General features: G+C 34.6%; 2 protein-coding genes across 3 annotated transcripts; one reads left to right on the top strand and one right to left on the bottom strand.

The window, feature by feature from the left end:
- The first annotated feature begins 1,067 nt into the window (after positions 1-1,067).
- Positions 1,068-17,455, top strand: LOC132697190 (bcl-2-related ovarian killer protein-like). Its single transcript, XM_060662495.1, has 6 exons — positions 1,068-1,225; positions 14,092-14,339; positions 16,161-16,331; positions 16,897-17,051; positions 17,105-17,251; positions 17,315-17,455. Exons 2-6 carry the CDS (start codon positions 14,111-14,113, stop codon positions 17,450-17,452), a joined length of 840 nt encoding a protein of 279 aa, XP_060518478.1. The 5' UTR covers positions 1,068-1,225; positions 14,092-14,110; the 3' UTR covers positions 17,453-17,455.
- LOC132696584 (uncharacterized) lies at positions 4,448-10,016 on the bottom strand. Of its 2 annotated transcripts, none has more exons than XM_060661491.1 (3): positions 8,600-10,016; positions 6,997-7,447; positions 4,448-5,355 (listed from the first exon to the last, which is right to left on the bottom strand). In XM_060661491.1, exons 1-3 carry the CDS (start codon positions 9,247-9,249, stop codon positions 5,089-5,091), a joined length of 1,368 nt encoding a protein of 455 aa, XP_060517474.1. In that variant the 5' UTR covers positions 9,250-10,016; the 3' UTR covers positions 4,448-5,088. The 2 variants fall into 2 exon arrangements, with proteins under 2 accessions (XP_060517474.1, XP_060517475.1); XM_060661492.1 differs by having other exon boundaries at positions 7,033-7,447.
- Positions 17,456-17,792: the final 337 nt, after the last annotated feature.

The following is a 17,792-nucleotide window of genomic DNA, read 5'->3' as shown; positions in this document are numbered from 1 at the left end:
CGTGGTAATGTGACGCTTCCCGCACGCTAGATCGGTGGGTAATTAACTATTTTACAGATGGGAGTAGAAAAAATATGTTATGTCTGTGTTCAGTAAAAAGCGATTGACTTTATTCAGATGAAGTTTCCGGCCACCTTTATATTGGCTCAGAGCCATGTTAACATGCTTAAAGTCCTTACTTATTACATATGTCCCTTCTTTTCTATTCTATTAATTGATGTTTTGTGATTCACTTTCCTAAACTAATATCAAATTTTCTTACTCTAATATAACTTTTTTAATTATTTAGTGACCCTGAAACACGTAAGACAATTTGTACCATATTATAAGGTGCCTTTATTCACATGAAGTTTCCGGTGATATTTTTAATTGCTCAGCCCCGTTAAACGAATAAAAGTCTTATCACTTATTACACACACGAGACCTATGACATCAACGCATTTTTAAATTTTTAGGAAAATATTAATAATAAAGTTCAAGGGAGTTGCCGAATTTTGAAGACTAATCTACTTCGCAACGGACTAGGATACCTTTAGATAATTTTCTTTTTAATTTATGCCTTATAAGCTATGTATTTTCATTATTATTAACACATTAGTTTGTTCCGGAGTTTTTAACCCCATATGAATCAAAATGATGCAGACAAATTTCTTCGGATCTTGCATGATATAGCACAAAGAAATGTGAATTTAAAGAAAATTGCAAATAATTAATGCGAATAATGGTGCAAATTAAAAAAAAGGCATTACATACTTTGCTTAGTTTTCGAAATGTATTATGATGTTGTGATATATGTCACGATATTTTCTTCTATAATGAGTGAAAAAAATACATAATCTCTTCCTAAGATTGCCTGCCAGCTTTTTTAGTCATGGTAACAATTTCGAAAAAAATTTGCCTGATGTTTTGCGGTTAGATATTGATTGGCCATTTTTTATTTGATCAAAGGAAACTTAAGCTCAAAGGAATGATTGATGATGTAAACAATATAATTACTGACGGCAAGCGCATTGGTTTTTATTAAAGTCAATTTTCAAGAACCCGGCTGCTCAGTTTGCATTGTTCGATCATCCGCTAACAGCAATAAACGGTTGTTGTAGATATAGCGCAAAAAGTAATAATGTTGCTCAGTTAAAGTTTGTCGGCCGCGGCGAGATGTGAGATTATAATATGCGATATAGCGAACGATAAAAAGTGTAAACATTCGAATCGATTATTAAGCTAGGTAGGGGTTTTCACACGTTTTATTCACGCATATTAAATCATGCTATTTTATTTTCCGGAGTAAATGCGGTGTAAAACCGTAATTAATTTGCGCATGTGGTTTAAATTAACGTTAACTATGTAGAAAATCTTACCATCCGAACTTGAAAGATGGAAAAATCAACCAACAATGCCAAAAAAAGTGCAAATATTGTCGGTTTTAAACTTAAGGTACAAAATGTAAAAATAGTGAGTCTGAGGCAGTGATAGAAAAGTGAGGCAAATTTTACAATAGGTATAGACGGCTCGTTGTTTGACTACTTCATTTACCGATATAAGTATTACTGAAGTTATTTACATATTATTATTTAGCGATCAAAAATTATTTTCTTTAAATATTTGTGTAAAATAAAGTAGCTAATAACTTCTTAAAAAATCTTTTTCGACTTCAAAACTTAAGAAACCTAATAATATGTTATTAATAAATGTTTTTTATTCTTAAAGGAAAAATATACATTTTTTAAATTTTTGCGACTACTAAATTCTGATTTATTTTTTATTTCCAACTAATAAACACATTATGTTATTAACAATTTTCGATATCTACAAGAAAGTACTTCATTGGTACAATTAAATTTATATATTTATTTATTTATACAATAACTCGAAGAGGGGTTATTATATATTAAGAAAACAAACTCAGATCATGTAATTTGCAATAGATGTAGATGCTTTAGTTACCCGAAAAATAATCTTTTTATGTGACAAGATTTATAAATGCCACTTTAGTCACGAGATTGAATTGGCACGAGCGGAGCAGAGCGAAGAACTTTATCAATGTGTTGCGCAAAGGCTACCTAATCTAAATATACAAGGAGTTTAAAAAAACATGCGTCAACGCTCGGTTGCAACACAAGTGGGTCGTTCGAAGTAAATAACGAAAATGGTAAAAAAGTCAGTGGCGTCAGAATATCTTTTCAACAATCCTAATCGTTAAGATACACCCCGGGACGGCACTGTATTTTGATATAATGTATGCAAAATTACACTTTTACCATTATAAACTCATTATAAATGAAAAATTTCAACAAAATGGGGCAGAAAATATTTAACGTTTTTTAAAAGGCCTTCATTTTAATATTTAGAACGCTTTTTTTCTTTTGTTTGGATGACAAATTTCCTCTCCTCTTGTTGATAAGTTTAATGGCACATATTATAGTAAATTATAGAGACTTGACAAATATTAGATGTTTGGCAAAACTACTCAGAATATCTCATTTTGTGTGAAAACCCTAAATCACTGTCGAGGTGCGACGATTTTATATGAGGATACACTTATAAATGAGGCAATGAAAAAATTTTTTTCGCTCTGTATTTTTTACTAATTTCATGCGCTTCGCATAGATGTAAAACAAACTTTTGTTATTTTTGCGTGAGTATTATGTTTTATATCGACACATGATACGATTATTGCGATCACCTTGCACCTTACACTTGTCGTTCACGGTGTCACATTTAATTACTTACATAGTACGTAGACAATAGCAATTAATTAGAATGCGTTTTAATAAACCGGTGATAAAAACTTAACCCCAAACCTCTTTAACTCTATACGTCAGACTTTTAGGTGTTTATTATAGTCTCCCCAGTATTATAAGGGAGTAATAAAATTTTTTGCTAAGTTGCATTAATTTCGCATAAAACCTATGAAAAAATGCCTTTATCAACATTCTTTTGAAAACTTCAAAGATGCCCATATTATCTATATTATCAGCATAGGAATACAGGGTGTTTCACAAAACATACACCAACGCTCGACTGGAGATTTGCCATCCAAATAAAAATGAACAAAAAATCATATAAATGTAGGCCCGAAAATGAGAGAGACTTGGTTCTAAAAAAATAACACTTACGATAATTATCAAAATGACCACCATTAGCTTTATTGCAGCCATGTAGCCTACGACGATCAATTTTTCGCACAAGTGATTTTTTGAATATTGAAACTGAACATTTCCGGACGTTTAGATCAACTTTTTTTCTCTTTTTTTCAAGACAAATCTTCAGCCGAGTGTTGACGCACCCTATATGTATGGTCCATACCATATAGCTGCACTGATTTATGTGGCAGTGTCGATCTAGCTTTTCAAACTGATCCGCCCACAATCCACCCTTCCATTGTAGGGATATAAGGGAAATAAGAGTCTGTCCTTTATAATTCTTCAGTACTCAGTAGGCTTTTTTGTGAGGTTACGGGAGGCACGCAGTGTCATAAAATTTGAAAGAAAATGAAAAAATCAATTTTGCTAACCTTTATAAAATTTACCTATCAAAATCAAATCTATCTAAATTTTATATAATTTATTTACCTACCTTATACAACGAAAGTTACTTTTTTAAATTTTTGCTTACCTAAATATACATTCAGGTTTTATTTAAAAAGATATTATGTTTTAAATAACAGAAAAAAATATTTACTTCGATTTTTTTCTCAAAATACAGTGGCATGGTTTGCGGAGGGGTGCAACTTTCAACTTTTAACTCAGCGTATCTCCAAAAAAGAAAGAAGTGACAAAAAGGGCCTGCTAGTACCAATTCATTTTGTGGAATCGCCATTAAAAAGTAGGCTAAAATTCAAACAACACATCTTTATTAAATCGGTTTAATGATTATTACATTTTATTATTATTCTTAATTATAGCCAAAACAAAGTGCTTATAGGTATTTCCCTAGTTTATTCAACCGTTTACGCAAGTAGTTAATTACAGTACCAATGTTTCTAGGAAGGCATGATTGTAATTACAAATTTTACATTACCAAACGTCATCTTATTCAGTTCTAAATTAAAAAAAAAGAAGATATTACAATGCGCGTTTTCGATTAGTATTGGTTGGTTTATAGTTAATATATACATGCAATTAAGATCAATTTCAAGATCATCAAATTAAACGCGTTAGTCAAAATAATGAACACCAATCTCAGCAAACATTCTAGAATTCTTCTTATTAGAAAACTAACATAAGGTCGAAAATATTTTTTTATTACGCAGAGGGACACTTAATTTATATTCCTCCATAAACAGTAGGTACCATTACTGTGTCAAATGGCGTATACTCTTTTACTGTTTAAATATTTATTCGATTTTACATTCTCGCCTTCGCATACGCGCGAGTATAAAATGGAAGTGCATCCTTTACTTCTAACTCTCCTTAAACCGTTGCTATAAAAAGCGTCTTTACGTCAATTCATTTGGAGAAAATTTACGAAGCGCTTAGACATTTCATTAATAATTATACTCTCTGAAATTTTTATTTAGTTAATATCTTTCGTTTTATTGACATTAGTTAATAAGTTGTCAGACAACATTAGAGATCGAGCTATTTTTATTACGAAAAAGCAGCAAATAATCTAAGGATGAAGTTTTACGGGTTCGATATTTCAATAAAGGAAATTCTAAAATTAAATTTCGATTGGCCTTTTTTTTCGTGCGCCATATTTGGCGGTCAAATGCCAAAACGAATGTTAATGAAGTCTCAATCGGACTACGTGAGTGTAATAATTAAATAAAAAAATCGCCAATCGACTACAAATTAATTGAAGTGATCGTGACGACGAGGACGATAACCTCGCCATATTCCTAAATTTCGTAGCCCACCTAGTGTATGATGACTGAGTATGACCACGCATTTAACGGCATAGCCGAATGGGGTCATATCGCAAGGTCTGGGTACTGTCTATAAATAGTATCGACCACCTCCATAATTCGAATTTAGTGGTTCTTTGAGACAGCTTTTGGTTTATATTTAAAAAAAAAGTATTTAATTGTATATTTAGTTTCCTTAGTAACACTAATTAATAATATTATAATAACAATTTGTTTTTTGTTTACATTTTATATTTACTGGATATTTGGTATAATAAAACGACTAACAGAACCAACAATATGACGCCAAGCAAAACCAAGTCTAAGTATTCTTTCGTACTGATATGGGGCTGAAGCGTACCCTTGGGATTCTCGTACGGAACCACGCGAAAATATACATTCTCGACGTCCCAGTTCAGTGGGCTGCTCTTATTTTCCTTGCCGAATTTTCCGGGAGCGTTTCTTCTGAACCTCGTTATTCCAGGATTTTCGGTAGAGCAAGTCTCGGCCTGAAATTAGGCGGTTCAATGACAACGACAAAAAAAATACTGCACTTATGTTACTAAAATCGTATTATTAAGCGCTATAGTGAAGTCATATAGCTACTAGAGATATAGAGGCCCTGTCAATCTTGATAATACCAATGAGCTTGAAGCATTCAACAACCAACATGGCTAACAGTATTTTCTCCACTAAATTTATTCAATAAAAATGGATTAAATGTGTGAATATCGCTGTTTATAAATAAAATGGCGTCAGGTGCAGGTTAGTGGGTCAAATTTAGAGGCATGCGTGGTAAACCATTCTCTTCTGTTCGAAAATATCAATTCTAATAGCTATATAATAGGGAACTTGACCATTTTTTTATTTCTTTAATACATTTGTTTATGTATAGAAATGACGCTTGCCAAATATCAAGACTCAAAAGCCAATATTAATGTTGCAATAAATAATACAAATTGTGGCACCCGGTTATTCCTTTTAAACAACACTAAACGCTCGGGAATGATCGTGACGTCAAACCGCTCTTTTTCGATCGATACGTCGACATGTTATGGTGTTATTCTCAGATTATAGACAGAAAATTACATTATTTACTTTTATTTTTGGCTCGTGTAAAGGTGTGTTTGTATTTAATCTACGCCGGTTTGTATTTGTGCTTAGTGTGCTTTACGTGTTAATAATGGAAGCAACACAAAAACAATATTACAAATCGTGCCATCGTGTTTGAGTACAACCCGTAAAACGCCAGATAAACTTTTTATTAGTCTACCGGAATATAAAAGCCGTCGTTTTTTGTTAATTATGTTCCGTTGTCAATTTAGCCTTATATAAAATTCAGAACACTTAAAGTTATAAATTCATATATATTTTACCATCAGAATTTAGGTTTCCACCAATTTAAAAAAATCCTTTTTGTATTTTTTGTTGTTAATTTACATTTTGTATTTGTGCTTAGTGTGCTTTACATGTTAATAATGGAAGCAACACAAAAACAATATTACAAATCGTGCCATCGTGTTTGAGTACAACCCGTAAAACGCCAGATAAACTTTTTATTAGTCTACCGGAATATAAAAGCCGTCGTTTTTTGTTAATTATGTTCCGTTGTCAATTTAGCCTTATATAAAATTCAGAACACTTAAAGTTATAAATTCATATATATTTTACCATCAGAATTTAGGTTTCCACCAATTTAAAAAAATCCTTTTTGTATTTTTTGTTGTTAATTTACATTTTGTATTTGTGCTTAGTGTGCTTTACGTGTTAATAATGGAAGCAACACAAAAACAATATTACAAATCGTGCCATCGTGTTTGAGTACAACCCGTAAAACGCCAGATAAACTTTTTATTAGTCTACCGGAATATAAAAGCCGTCGTTTTTTGTTAATTATGTTCCGTTGTCAATTTAGCCTTATATAAAATTCAGAACACTTAAAGTTATAAATTCATATATATTTTAACATCAGAATTTAGGTTTCCACCAATTTAAAAAAATCCTTTTTGTATTTTTTGTTGTTAATTTACATTTTATTTGATATACCATTCGAGCTGATTACAATATTATATTGGTTTAATGGCTATCATTTTGTTGACTTAAACCAACCGTTCACCTTTCCGTCCATTATGTAACTAACCAAGCCTCACCCTTAAACAATCGCGGGATTGTAAGCAACCCCTCACCCTGGTAGACAGTACCATTTCATCGCCTCTGGGAGTGTCCTCGAATAAGAACGCTCTAAATCGAACCTCCGTCTCCAGTGGCGTCACTTGCTTGGGTTGTTGAGGACAAACGTTCTTCATGGCGGGATTCACGCACCCGTTTTGGTTTACCAAAACCGCCGTTTTTTTCGATGACAGTCCACTGACGACTACCGGCCCCACGAAACTATTTTTCCAGCCTGCGATGTCGTCGTCTATGGCAGCCCTTAAAAGCAGCTCCTCACCCAGTTGGATGACGCTGTTGGATTCAAGGGGTTGATCGAAAATGTCACTCGAGCTGCGTCTTCGAAAAATATTAATTCTGGTGTTTAAATTTGCGTTTGAGCCTCCGTTGGCGACTATTCCGTTGTTGCTGGAACGCCCTCTGTCGTTCGATCTGCGAAAATGCGATTTATTCGGTCGTTTCGAATTTACAATGACGGATATATTCAGCCAAACTCAGAATTAGGCTTATTTCTTATGATTTTCAATTAATGTTATTACCTATTTGATTTTTATTACTATATAATATATAAAAAATATCTCAGATAAGAATCGAAACAATAAGCTTAATGATGCTTTTAATAATAATATTTTAAATAAAATCTATTTGTTTTATGTAGTATCGATAAACCCACGATATCCATGCTGAAGTAAGAGCTGCACTATACAAAAGCATTTCTATGCAATTACATACAATTAAATTGACAGTATAAGCAGCCAACGTTACATCTCTGAGTATTTTGGGTTGCATTTCGCAAATGTAAATTTAGTTACAGGCGAACAAAAGTTAATTTTAACAATTAAGCGATAGAAAAAAACACCAACGGAACTAATTCAAACTAAGGAAACGGAAACAGGTTTTGATTATACATTTCCACTTGATATACAGGATGCCATTTTTATGTTCGCGTATAATTAAGAGTGCGATTTTTAAGACCTCTATAGGACTACTAATTAATGCAAAACGGTTGTGTAAGAAAAATGTCAAGGCATAGAATTTGCTACGAATTTTTATCTCTACAAAACACTGTCATGTAAAATATATTTTGTCCACATCAATACCATTGATACAAATTAAAATGAATGTCACCTAGTTATCGCCCTCAAAAAAAATATATTACTCCAAATATAACGATGTGGAGAGAGAATATTGGTCTCTTAAGCGGCTTCCTTCTGAGGGAATTCAACAGTTGAAGCCTACTAAGCTTAATTAATTAATCAAAAAAAGAGACCCAGGAATTAAAAATATACAAAAAAGCAAAAAAAAACTAAAAAAGGAAGACAAAGATGTTTTGTCATGAACATCAGTAAACATTCATTCAAATAAATGCCCACTACTACTCGTCATAAATTTACTCTTCGTTTGATGGTAGGAACAACACTTTTTAAATAACTCTTTTTTGTACTTAACAAATACTGTCGACGGTTATTTATGTTATGAACATCCGTACTAGATTTTAGTTTCGTTTAATTATCTTATAAAATAGTCATATACTGCAAGCCACTGAACTATTGAAAGACATCCCAATTCTTCAAACCTACTCACCGGATATTCTTGTTGCCCAATTTGATGTGCCTGGTAGTGCTAACCACCTTATCCTGTGGCACACACTGAAGAGTAACGACGGTGTCTTCCGGAAGTCTAATTCCTTTTACCGTCGGTACCCTAGCGACCACGCACATATTATCCCGCTTCTGATTGTAGCTGTTACACCTCCTGACTCCGCAACGCGCCATACGATTCGAATCGTTTAAATCGATCCGAAACGTTGACGTCGACATCGAAGTTAAGCAATCATCCGCTCCTTGTTCGATTACGGGAATCACAGAGCTTTCCATTTGGAAAGTGCACTTGAAATTAATGTCGGTCGCGCAGGACATATTGAGCACTTTAATCTGAGGTCTGGAAGGCAGGTATCCGGTACCGGGAGGAATAGCGGGTACCACTACGCTATCGTCTTCAGAAGGCGTTAAAGGCGGGTATAAAAATGGCGGCGAATACGTGGAGGATGGCGGAGTTTCATCCGCGAACACTGGTGGCAGGTATATCGCGGGGGGTGGAGATGGTACGTCGATAGAAATGGGCGGAAAGGGTTGAGGGTAGAAGTACCCGATGTCGTTTGTCGGATACGAAGCACTAAATGCGGGCGAGAGGAAAAATAGTAGACCGCACAGCGTAAGGCACATTCTGACCATTGTTTATTTTTCGATCTGCTGCGCTTTTATTTATAAGCTTTTAATAATACGGAAATCGTGACCGAAAACCTGTTGTCGTACGGCCCAAATCGTGTAGTAGTGACATATCGTGTAAATCCTCGAAGAAATTTTCGGTAGCGTTTTCCTTTACCGTGGCTGGTCTACAAGTAGGTATAGTTGTGAAGAGCAACTTCGGAAAGTTGACGAAATTAACGAAATTAAAAACTTCCCTCTCACAAATGTATTAAATATGGCGACTGATTGTAAATTGTAAAATATATTCGTTAATTTAATTTTAATACAAACATACAGGGTGTCCAAACAGCGTGTCAAAGTTTATTATTTGTTTTAGAGCAAATGTTAAATACAAAAGAAACAATTTAAAATTATTTTCAAATATGTGGAAAACCAACTTATATATTATGACATTAGCAAATAATTCCCCTTATACTCAATCATCCAATGTAGGGTTGTTATGGATTATATTTAGTGTTATGGATTCTTTCACGAAAATTAATATTTTTCTTTTGACTCGACGATTTGAATTAACTTCAAGACAAGTATGGGATAAAATTTATAGGATAGATAGGATGAAATTTACAAAAAATTGTTGGCCAAATCAAATTACAGCAGTCGAAAACGGCGTCAAAAATATAGCGCATTAAACATAGGGCAAAGATGGCCATAAATCCGAACAGTCAGTATATTATGTATAACCCTGTATATTTGAATATAATTTCAAATTGTTTCTTATAACTTTTTTTTCTAATTTCTCCTCCCCCTCCTCCTCCTGCGTATGTTTTTGTTTTTGTTGAGTCAAACTAGGTAATGTTTCGTCAATCATCCTGTTGACTTCTTCAGAGCTTGACTGAAACTGACTCACATTTTACTCTGTACCTATATTGTTTGCGGGGGGCGCAGCTAAATGAAGGACATAAACACCGTCTCGGATGACTGATTCCCATATTGGTGACAGGTATAGAGTGTCGGTTAAGATTGTTAGGTTGTTTATAGATTTCTATAGACTCTCGGATTTTTCATTGGTAGAAAAACTGATTACATGCAAGGATTTTAGTTTTATCGAATAAAATTTTATGTCCGGTTTTATGAGTGTGCTCGGCAACAGCTGATGAGATTATTTGTGTTAGTCGTAAGGCTCTTTCGTGTTCTTTGAGCCTAGTTGATATTTTTCGTCCGGTCTCGCCAATGTATTATTTGCCGCATATGCATGGAATACTGTAAACTCCTGACATCTCAAATGGAATTTTGTCTTTGACGGACCGAAGATGTCCGTCAAAGCAAAAACCGACGCAGGAGGAATCCAGAAGTTTTGTAAAAAGTAGGTCTCTACCTGTCATCAATATGGGAATCAGTCATCTGAGACTGTGTTTATGCCCCTCATTTAGCTTCGCCCCCCTCCCGCCCCAAACAATATAAAATCATGTACAGAATAAAATGTGAGCCAGTTTCAGTCAAACTCTGAAGAAGCCAACAGGATGATTGGCGAAATGTCAGCTAGTTCGAATCAAACAAAAACCGACGCAGGAGGAAACCAGAAGTTTTGTAAAAAGTATTGCAGTAGCCTGTGGAAGTTTCACACACTATTTGGGCAACCTGTATGGAATATAATGTCGGTCAAATGTCCGTTCTTTTCTCAAAATTTTGAGCCACATTTTGGAACAGCTTTCAATATTAGTCAATTGGGGCAGCAAAAAATCGCTTATTATGGTTTGGTTGCGGGGAGAATTCACGGTAACGACCTTTCCTTGATCATTTAAAAAAAAAAGGAGTCGATGATGCCGCCTGACTACAAACCGCAGATCTTTCTTGGATATAATGGTTTTATGAGCACTGTTTGTGAATTTTGTCCCATATCCGCCAATTTTGTTTGTTTACATAACCGCCTAATGGAAAATGGGTTTCCTCATTGATTGGTTGATTGATGATAACGAGAAAAAACTACTAGAATTTTACGAAGTGGTGCAATAAATTTTTAAAAATTTTGATAATAAATTTTCGTAACTAAAATCCATTGTTCAAGAGAGTAGCGCTCCATGGTTAAAATTGTCCAAGTTTTTACTAAATTAAATGTCTCGGAACCACATCTTAATCCTTGACATGTCATCATTTGACAGTCTATTACTTTCTTCCTTAGATTTGTCTTCCAGTATACTTGTAGATCCTGGCATAATTTAGCTGAGAATAACATAAACAGCTAAGCAGTTTGTAACTACGTTTGAAGTGTGATATTAATTTACTGTCTTATCGGGTCACTGAAGAAATCGTTTTTGAGGCATTTTTAAAATTTTGTTACTTCTGAATTTCTCCACAGTGGGTGGAACGGAATAATATTAATTTCAGTCAAACTGTCATTGTTGAGTTTATAGGTGTGAGTATGCCTCAACAGAGTACAATACTGCATGTAAATTTGACAAATTTCTTATGTACTTCCCGTTCAAGCGGAAACCACTTTGCACATATTTTTTGCATTTTTTTATTCAAGAGATTAATCTACGCAGAATACAATTTTTTTCGGAATCTTTATTCTTTAAAAACTCCAATATTAATATATGGTATCTACGCGAATATGACCACAATAAATGTGATGAGAAAAGTTGTAAATACAACGCAAATAATTTTTTAGCATGACCAAGTTTTTTCAAATAGGGCCCTATTGGGAACATAGACAACCAATACTTTTTCTTCAACATTTTGAAACCAAAATTAAAAAATAAGCTCACATGAAGGAAAAACCGAGATCTGTATTAGCCATTGATTTTGGATCATGAAAATCAATTTGGTAAATAGTTTTTATTGCGGTCACAGCCGCCTAGATACAATTTGCAATATTAAATAAAAATTTAAAAACAAGGTTATATATCCTTATGTAGCCTACTATATCCTTCGTGGAATAATCTCCTTAATATATGGTTAATATATGAACTGTACTAAAAAATATATTCAACTTACCAAAAAAGATTCTTGATAACTCATTAGTTTAATTAAACAAAAATAATTTTCATTTAGATAGGAATTTATACACTGGAATAATATTAATTTAATCTTTTTTCTTTATCTTTACATAATATTTTTTTTGTATTATACGCATTATAAAGATCAGAATAAATGAATATAAATGTTTGAAATGAAATTGCTTGTTATATGCACCGTTTTATAAAAACTGTTTTTTACTGTTTTTTAGTTCCATTAAAAGTTAGTTAAAGCTGCGATTAAAGATCCGGATTTGGCACATTACGTTGTACTTATCGAAATCCCTCGTAAGCAGATTGAATTTCGGGAAGATTATGTTGTCGAGTGGCAAATTAATCATTTGGTTGTTAATTGTTCTCTCGTCGCTGGCGATATCGAGTTTGCAATGAGGCGAAATTTACAGTTTGGCCTGATTGTTTTTATTAGCTGACGAACTACATATACGGGTTAATAGGGTATTAAATTAATGGCGTTTTGGACATGCCTTATAACAGAAGACGCGGAAATTGTTTCGCGCCAGTATAAGTAAAATAATTAATTATGCCGTTCGGTCGCATCTCGGCAAGTATTTATTGGTGATAGAATGTTACCCGTGAAAACACAGGTAAATCCGTCAAAAGAAAATGCTTTAAATTATTATTAACTTGTCAGATTAACCCCTGGGTCATGTAAGAATCTAAGTAAAAACTTGGGTAGCATTTTCCAAAATTCAAAAATCACAACCGCAGAAGTGAGAGGAAAACATTCTATCTCAAAAACCGTTTGTTCTACCCAAAAAATTCTTCAACCAGAAGATGTGCGATTTGGGACTTGAAAACTTCTCTGCCCCTGATGTATCAACAATATATAGGGTGTGTGGATTATTCACTTTGGCCATAACTGAAACACCGTAGTTCAGTTGTCGGTTTCTTACCCATGTCTATTTAGGCCGTATAGCAGTCTTGCATTTAAAATTTTCATATATCATACAGGGAGTACAAACACGTACAAAATGTGACAATCGGACATCGACAAGCATTTTTACAAAGTTTTGGATATTTTTTTTGGATTATTTAGGGTTTCAGAAAAATATTGTTTCTGAAAAACTGTCAGCTCTTAAGAGAAAAAAGCCTTGAACCAATAAACAGTAACTTTTATTTCTGGTGTTTTATGTATGGGTAAAAGATTCTCGGAAAATTGTCTTTTTCGGGGTTAAATTAGTAGTCGTAAATGGAAAGTCTTAAAAAATAGGGCAATTTGTTTTCAACAGTATCGCAGGCCGCAGCTAAAGCTACAATTTTTATATCCACGGTTTTCGTCTATCATTTGTCTATCTACTCGAAAAAATTGGATTGTAAATCGCCGGTTTTGGCAATAATTTGGATATATGAAAAAATTTAGTTGGAAATCGCTGTTTCTGGCAAAAAAAATACATTTACACAGGGAGAATGCATAAAAAAACTCTATTTTACGAAAATTACATCATGCATTGACCAGGACGCAAAACAGTTGACTCCTCTAACCCAAGATTGTGAGAAGCGACTTCTGCAAAATACTTTTTTTTTAAGATTTTATTATGGCAAAGTTTCTTTTGGTTAGAAATATGAAGTGATTCATACTTTCTGAGATATCGGAGTTATCATTATTTAAACACCCTGTATATGTTATGGCAATATTACATATGTTTTACCTACATAAAAATAATGTTATTTAGTGGCCGTCCTTGAACGTATGTAGAATTGACAAACAAACAAACAGTTTTAATTGGTTTTAAGAATAATCTTTTTATACGATACTAATAATATTTTTGAAGTAGAGAATTTTTTTTGTTTTTCGTAGTACTCACAACGATCTGTGGTTTTCTTTATTTAGTCCGGCTCGATGGTTTGGTATGGAACCTACCGCTGTGGGTGCCAAAGAACTCAAGCTGCGGACGCCTAGCCTAGTGACGTCGAACCGCGTGCGCCGTAAATTCAGTATTCCGATCTCGCTGCCTCCGGGAGGCGGGCTGAGCCCGCCGGTGACGGAGCACGCAGCTTTTCGAAGAAGGTTCAGTAACGTAGGGGACGTGGTCACCAGGAAATTATCCACCACTATAGGATGGAGGACAGGCATTAGTGGTCAGTGCATAAATCATATCGCTGTACATCGCAATCATTGTTAAATCATTTCAATGTCAAACAAAATTTAGTTTTGGTTATTTATATGTGACATAAACTATATACAGTGCTTCGAAGACAGACCCTGCCCCCTTCCAGCTTTTGAACAAAAAGAAAAAGTCTTTTTAGTGGGACCTTTTTGAGGATATTTGAACCAAGCAACAGTTATCTTAAATTAAACTAATGTATTTTGAAAGGCATGGTTTACATTTTTAAAATTGGTGTATAGTTTCCTATGAGATACACGCCCAATCCTTAAAAAATTAACTTTTTATCAGATAAAAAGAAAAATTTTAAATGATGTCATTCAAATGACCTCCGCGACTCATGTGGCATGGTAATTCGTTTATTGAAATTTACTATCACTTTTTGACAAAATTCAGGTTCTATGCCGGCTATTTCGCGTCTTATCTCCTGTTTTGTTTGGTTACACTCTGCTTTTTAGATACCCCAAAAAAAAAATCTAGGGGAGTAAGATCACATGATCGCGGCGGCCAATTGATATTGCCGTTACGTGAGATAATCCGACCAGGAAACTTGCCCCGCAGCAATTGCATCGTTTCTCTGGATGTATGACAAGTGGCTGCATCCTGTTGGAACCACAAATCTTCAATGCCCATACCTTCCAACTGCTTCCAGAAAAAATCAGATATCATGTTTCGATAGCGAACACCATTAACCGTAACAGCGTTCTCCGCATTATCCTCCAAAAAAAAAGGGCCCATTATTCCTCCGCACCAAAATGCGCACCAAACCGTCACTTTCTGAAGATGCATTGCTTTTTGAATAATCTCTCTTGGATTTTCTAATCCCCAAATACGAGCATTGTGTTTGTTTACGAAGCCACCAACGTGAAAATGTTCCTCATCGCTAAAGATGATTTTCGTTGAAAAATGAACCCCTTGTTCTCGTATCCATTCTGTAAACACGCGGCGCTATTGATGATCTCGAGGTTTCAACCCCTGAGTTATTTGGACTTTATATGGGTGTAGATGCAAGTCTTTTGTTAAAATTCGCTGTGTGGTTGAATACGTAACGCCCACTTGCTGCGATCCATGAGGAATCGATGTGTTTGGATCTTCGGCTACACTTTCGTAAGCAATGGCAATATTTTGATCTGTCCGACCTGCACGAGCACGTTGAGGGACTTTGAGGTTAGTTACAGATCCAGTTTGCTCAAATTTTTGAATCACATTCCAAATTGTCCTCTTAGAAGGTCGATCTTGCGCGCCGAAAAATTCATGTAGAGCCCGAAATGCATTTTTTCTTGATCGACCATTTTCATAATAGGCTTGCACAATTTTTACACATTGTTCAGTCGTCATGAATCTCATATAATAATACACCGATCTAGCGTGCGGGACGCGTCACTTTACCATGTCAATTTCGTTTCCCACGGATCCGAGCCACTTCGGACATTTCCGGGATTTTACCGCACGGATTTGGGAGCAATCGGATGTTTGTCAATTCTGTCATGTCATGACAGTGAATGTATTGTTTTTTTGCGAAAATGTACGGTAAACTTTCTGACTCACGAGTTTATTTGACACGAGCGCAGCGAGCACTTGTTGCGTAACATTTGATTAATAATTTTTCAAAGAATCTTACTTAATCTTACAGTAATACTATTCACAAATCTTCTGGTTCTGCCTCGGTTGTTGATGAATTGAACTTGCTAACGTTTCGCCAATCATCCTGTTGGCTTCTTTACACTTAACCGAAACTGTTTCAGAACATTTGTGAATGCCATTTGATTATTATGTTACAAATTTAATATTTCAGGCAATCCTCCCCAAGAAATCGTAGCTGTGGGACGAGCTATGTGCACCCTTTACGTGAGAACAAGACTGAAACGAGCAGGGTTGTTCAACAGGAAGCTAGGACTGACGAGGGTTAGAAGTGTGGTGGGGACTCTAGATGGGTGCAGCAACATCGTTAGGGACATCTTTCCGTGTAATATTGCGCGATTGTATTGTTATAGTGAATAAGTGTAGTTATATACAGGATTTTTATGTAACTAAACTTGAGGCAAAAGAATGCACATAAAAGTAGCTGAAATAAATTTGCTAAATATACAAAAGCAGAAAAAAGAAAATGATAGAAATTTGTTTATCAAAAATATTAGGATGTTCATTAGAATTAATTGTACTCTAATTGGAGCTAACTCAACCCCATAGACCAAATGTTAACCCTTTACTTAAGTAATCTAAGTATTAAGTAATTTCAAATTTCAATAAGATCGATGGAAAGGTTAAGAACATTTCTTTTTAAGTTTGAAAAGCATTTTATAAATTAGGTTAGCTCATGAGAATTCAAAAAATGCTCTTTGAGAAATATTAATGTTTTTGATATATTATGTAACGTAAGAAAAATAAAAGCAACCGTTTGATAAAATATTTCATGACTATAAAATTCTCAAATAAGTGGAAAACAACAATAAAAAATCAATAAATTTTTATTCATTCATTTAATCATTTAGTTAGTCATAAGGCAATTTATCTAGGTAGAGTTTTTTTAGGTATGTCGTGTGCTTGCACAGAGCTCGAAAGGATGCACCCCAAGCTTTATAGCAAAATTCATCGTCATACGGGTCCGGGCCCAACCGAGGGTAACGTGGGGTTATTGCTGGCATTGGGACATCACATTTTACGATCAGAACCGACATGGGGAAAAGTTAGTTGATAAACAACGCTTGAGAAAAAAAATAAATCGATTTTCTTTGATAGATCGTTGCAATTTATTGCATAGCTGGTGGTTTGGCGGTAGACTGCGTTCGGCAAGGTCAGCCAGAACAACTGCACCTTATCCTGGAAGATATGACGGAACTATTCGAAGAGAGGATTGCTTACTGGATTCAAGCTAACGGCGGTTGGGTAATTAAAAGTTTTTTTTCTCCTATTTTTTCTGGTTCGGTTTATAATCTTCGAGTTTTTTAGGGCGGACTTGGGTCGCATTGCCACCAAATGAACCAAGAAGTGTCCGTGGGACAGTATTTGACCATCTTTGGCCTCGTCACGGTGCTGTTTTTGGTCGCGTATCTGCTAGTTAGATTTTGTATTAAAATAGGTACTTAAATATAGCTGTTTTTTGATAATGTGCTTTTTATTATTATTTACCGTTCTTCGTACGCCGTTTTTTTAATTGAGTTGTGCACGTCCCATATTCAAAAATTCAGAATACCTATGCCATCTCGTTTTCATTACATTAACGAAGTTAAGCGTCGGCCACATTTATTTTTAGAACTTGTGGGTAGATGTCGCGAAGTCCGAATGCAGCATTGCCAAAAAGGATTATATGTATACAGAAAGGATAACCTATAATTTAGCATTGACCAAATCCTTCATGGGTTTTCATTAAATGAGAATAGATAATGGTTACATTTACATTTTTGTTCTATTAGATGTTTAACTGAAC

This window comes from Cylas formicarius, unplaced genomic scaffold (genome assembly GCF_029955315.1).
Source record: "Cylas formicarius isolate icCylForm1 unplaced genomic scaffold, icCylForm1.1 PGA_scaffold_1__22_contigs__length_36826433, whole genome shotgun sequence".
Taxonomy (NCBI): Eukaryota; Metazoa; Arthropoda; class Insecta; order Coleoptera; family Brentidae; genus Cylas; species Cylas formicarius.
The sequence above is the reverse complement of the archived record's forward strand: the minus strand, read 5'-3'. Positions and strand labels throughout refer to the sequence as shown.

Excerpts from the sequence above, each read along its gene's own strand:
- LOC132697190 (XM_060662495.1), top strand. The coding sequence starts at position 14,111 with ATGGAACCTACCGCTGTGGGTGCCAAAGAACTCAAGCTGCGGACGCCT. Across the intron at positions 16,332-16,896 it reads CGTTAGGGACATCTTTCCGT|GTATGTCGTGTGCTTGCACA; the intron begins GTAATATTGCGC and ends GAGTTTTTTTAG. Across the intron at positions 17,252-17,314 it reads TTCAAGCTAACGGCGGTTGG|GGCGGACTTGGGTCGCATTG; the intron begins GTAATTAAAAGT and ends CGAGTTTTTTAG.
- LOC132696584 (XM_060661491.1), bottom strand. The coding sequence starts at position 9,249 with ATGGTCAGAATGTGCCTTACGCTGTGCGGTCTACTATTTTTCCTCTCG. Across the intron at positions 7,448-8,599 it reads TTGGGCAACAAGAATATCCG|ATCGAACGACAGAGGGCGTT; the intron begins GTGAGTAGGTTT and ends GCATTTTCGCAG. Across the intron at positions 5,356-6,996 it reads AATCCCGCGATTGTTTAAGG|GCCGAGACTTGCTCTACCGA; the intron begins GTGAGGCTTGGT and ends GCCTAATTTCAG.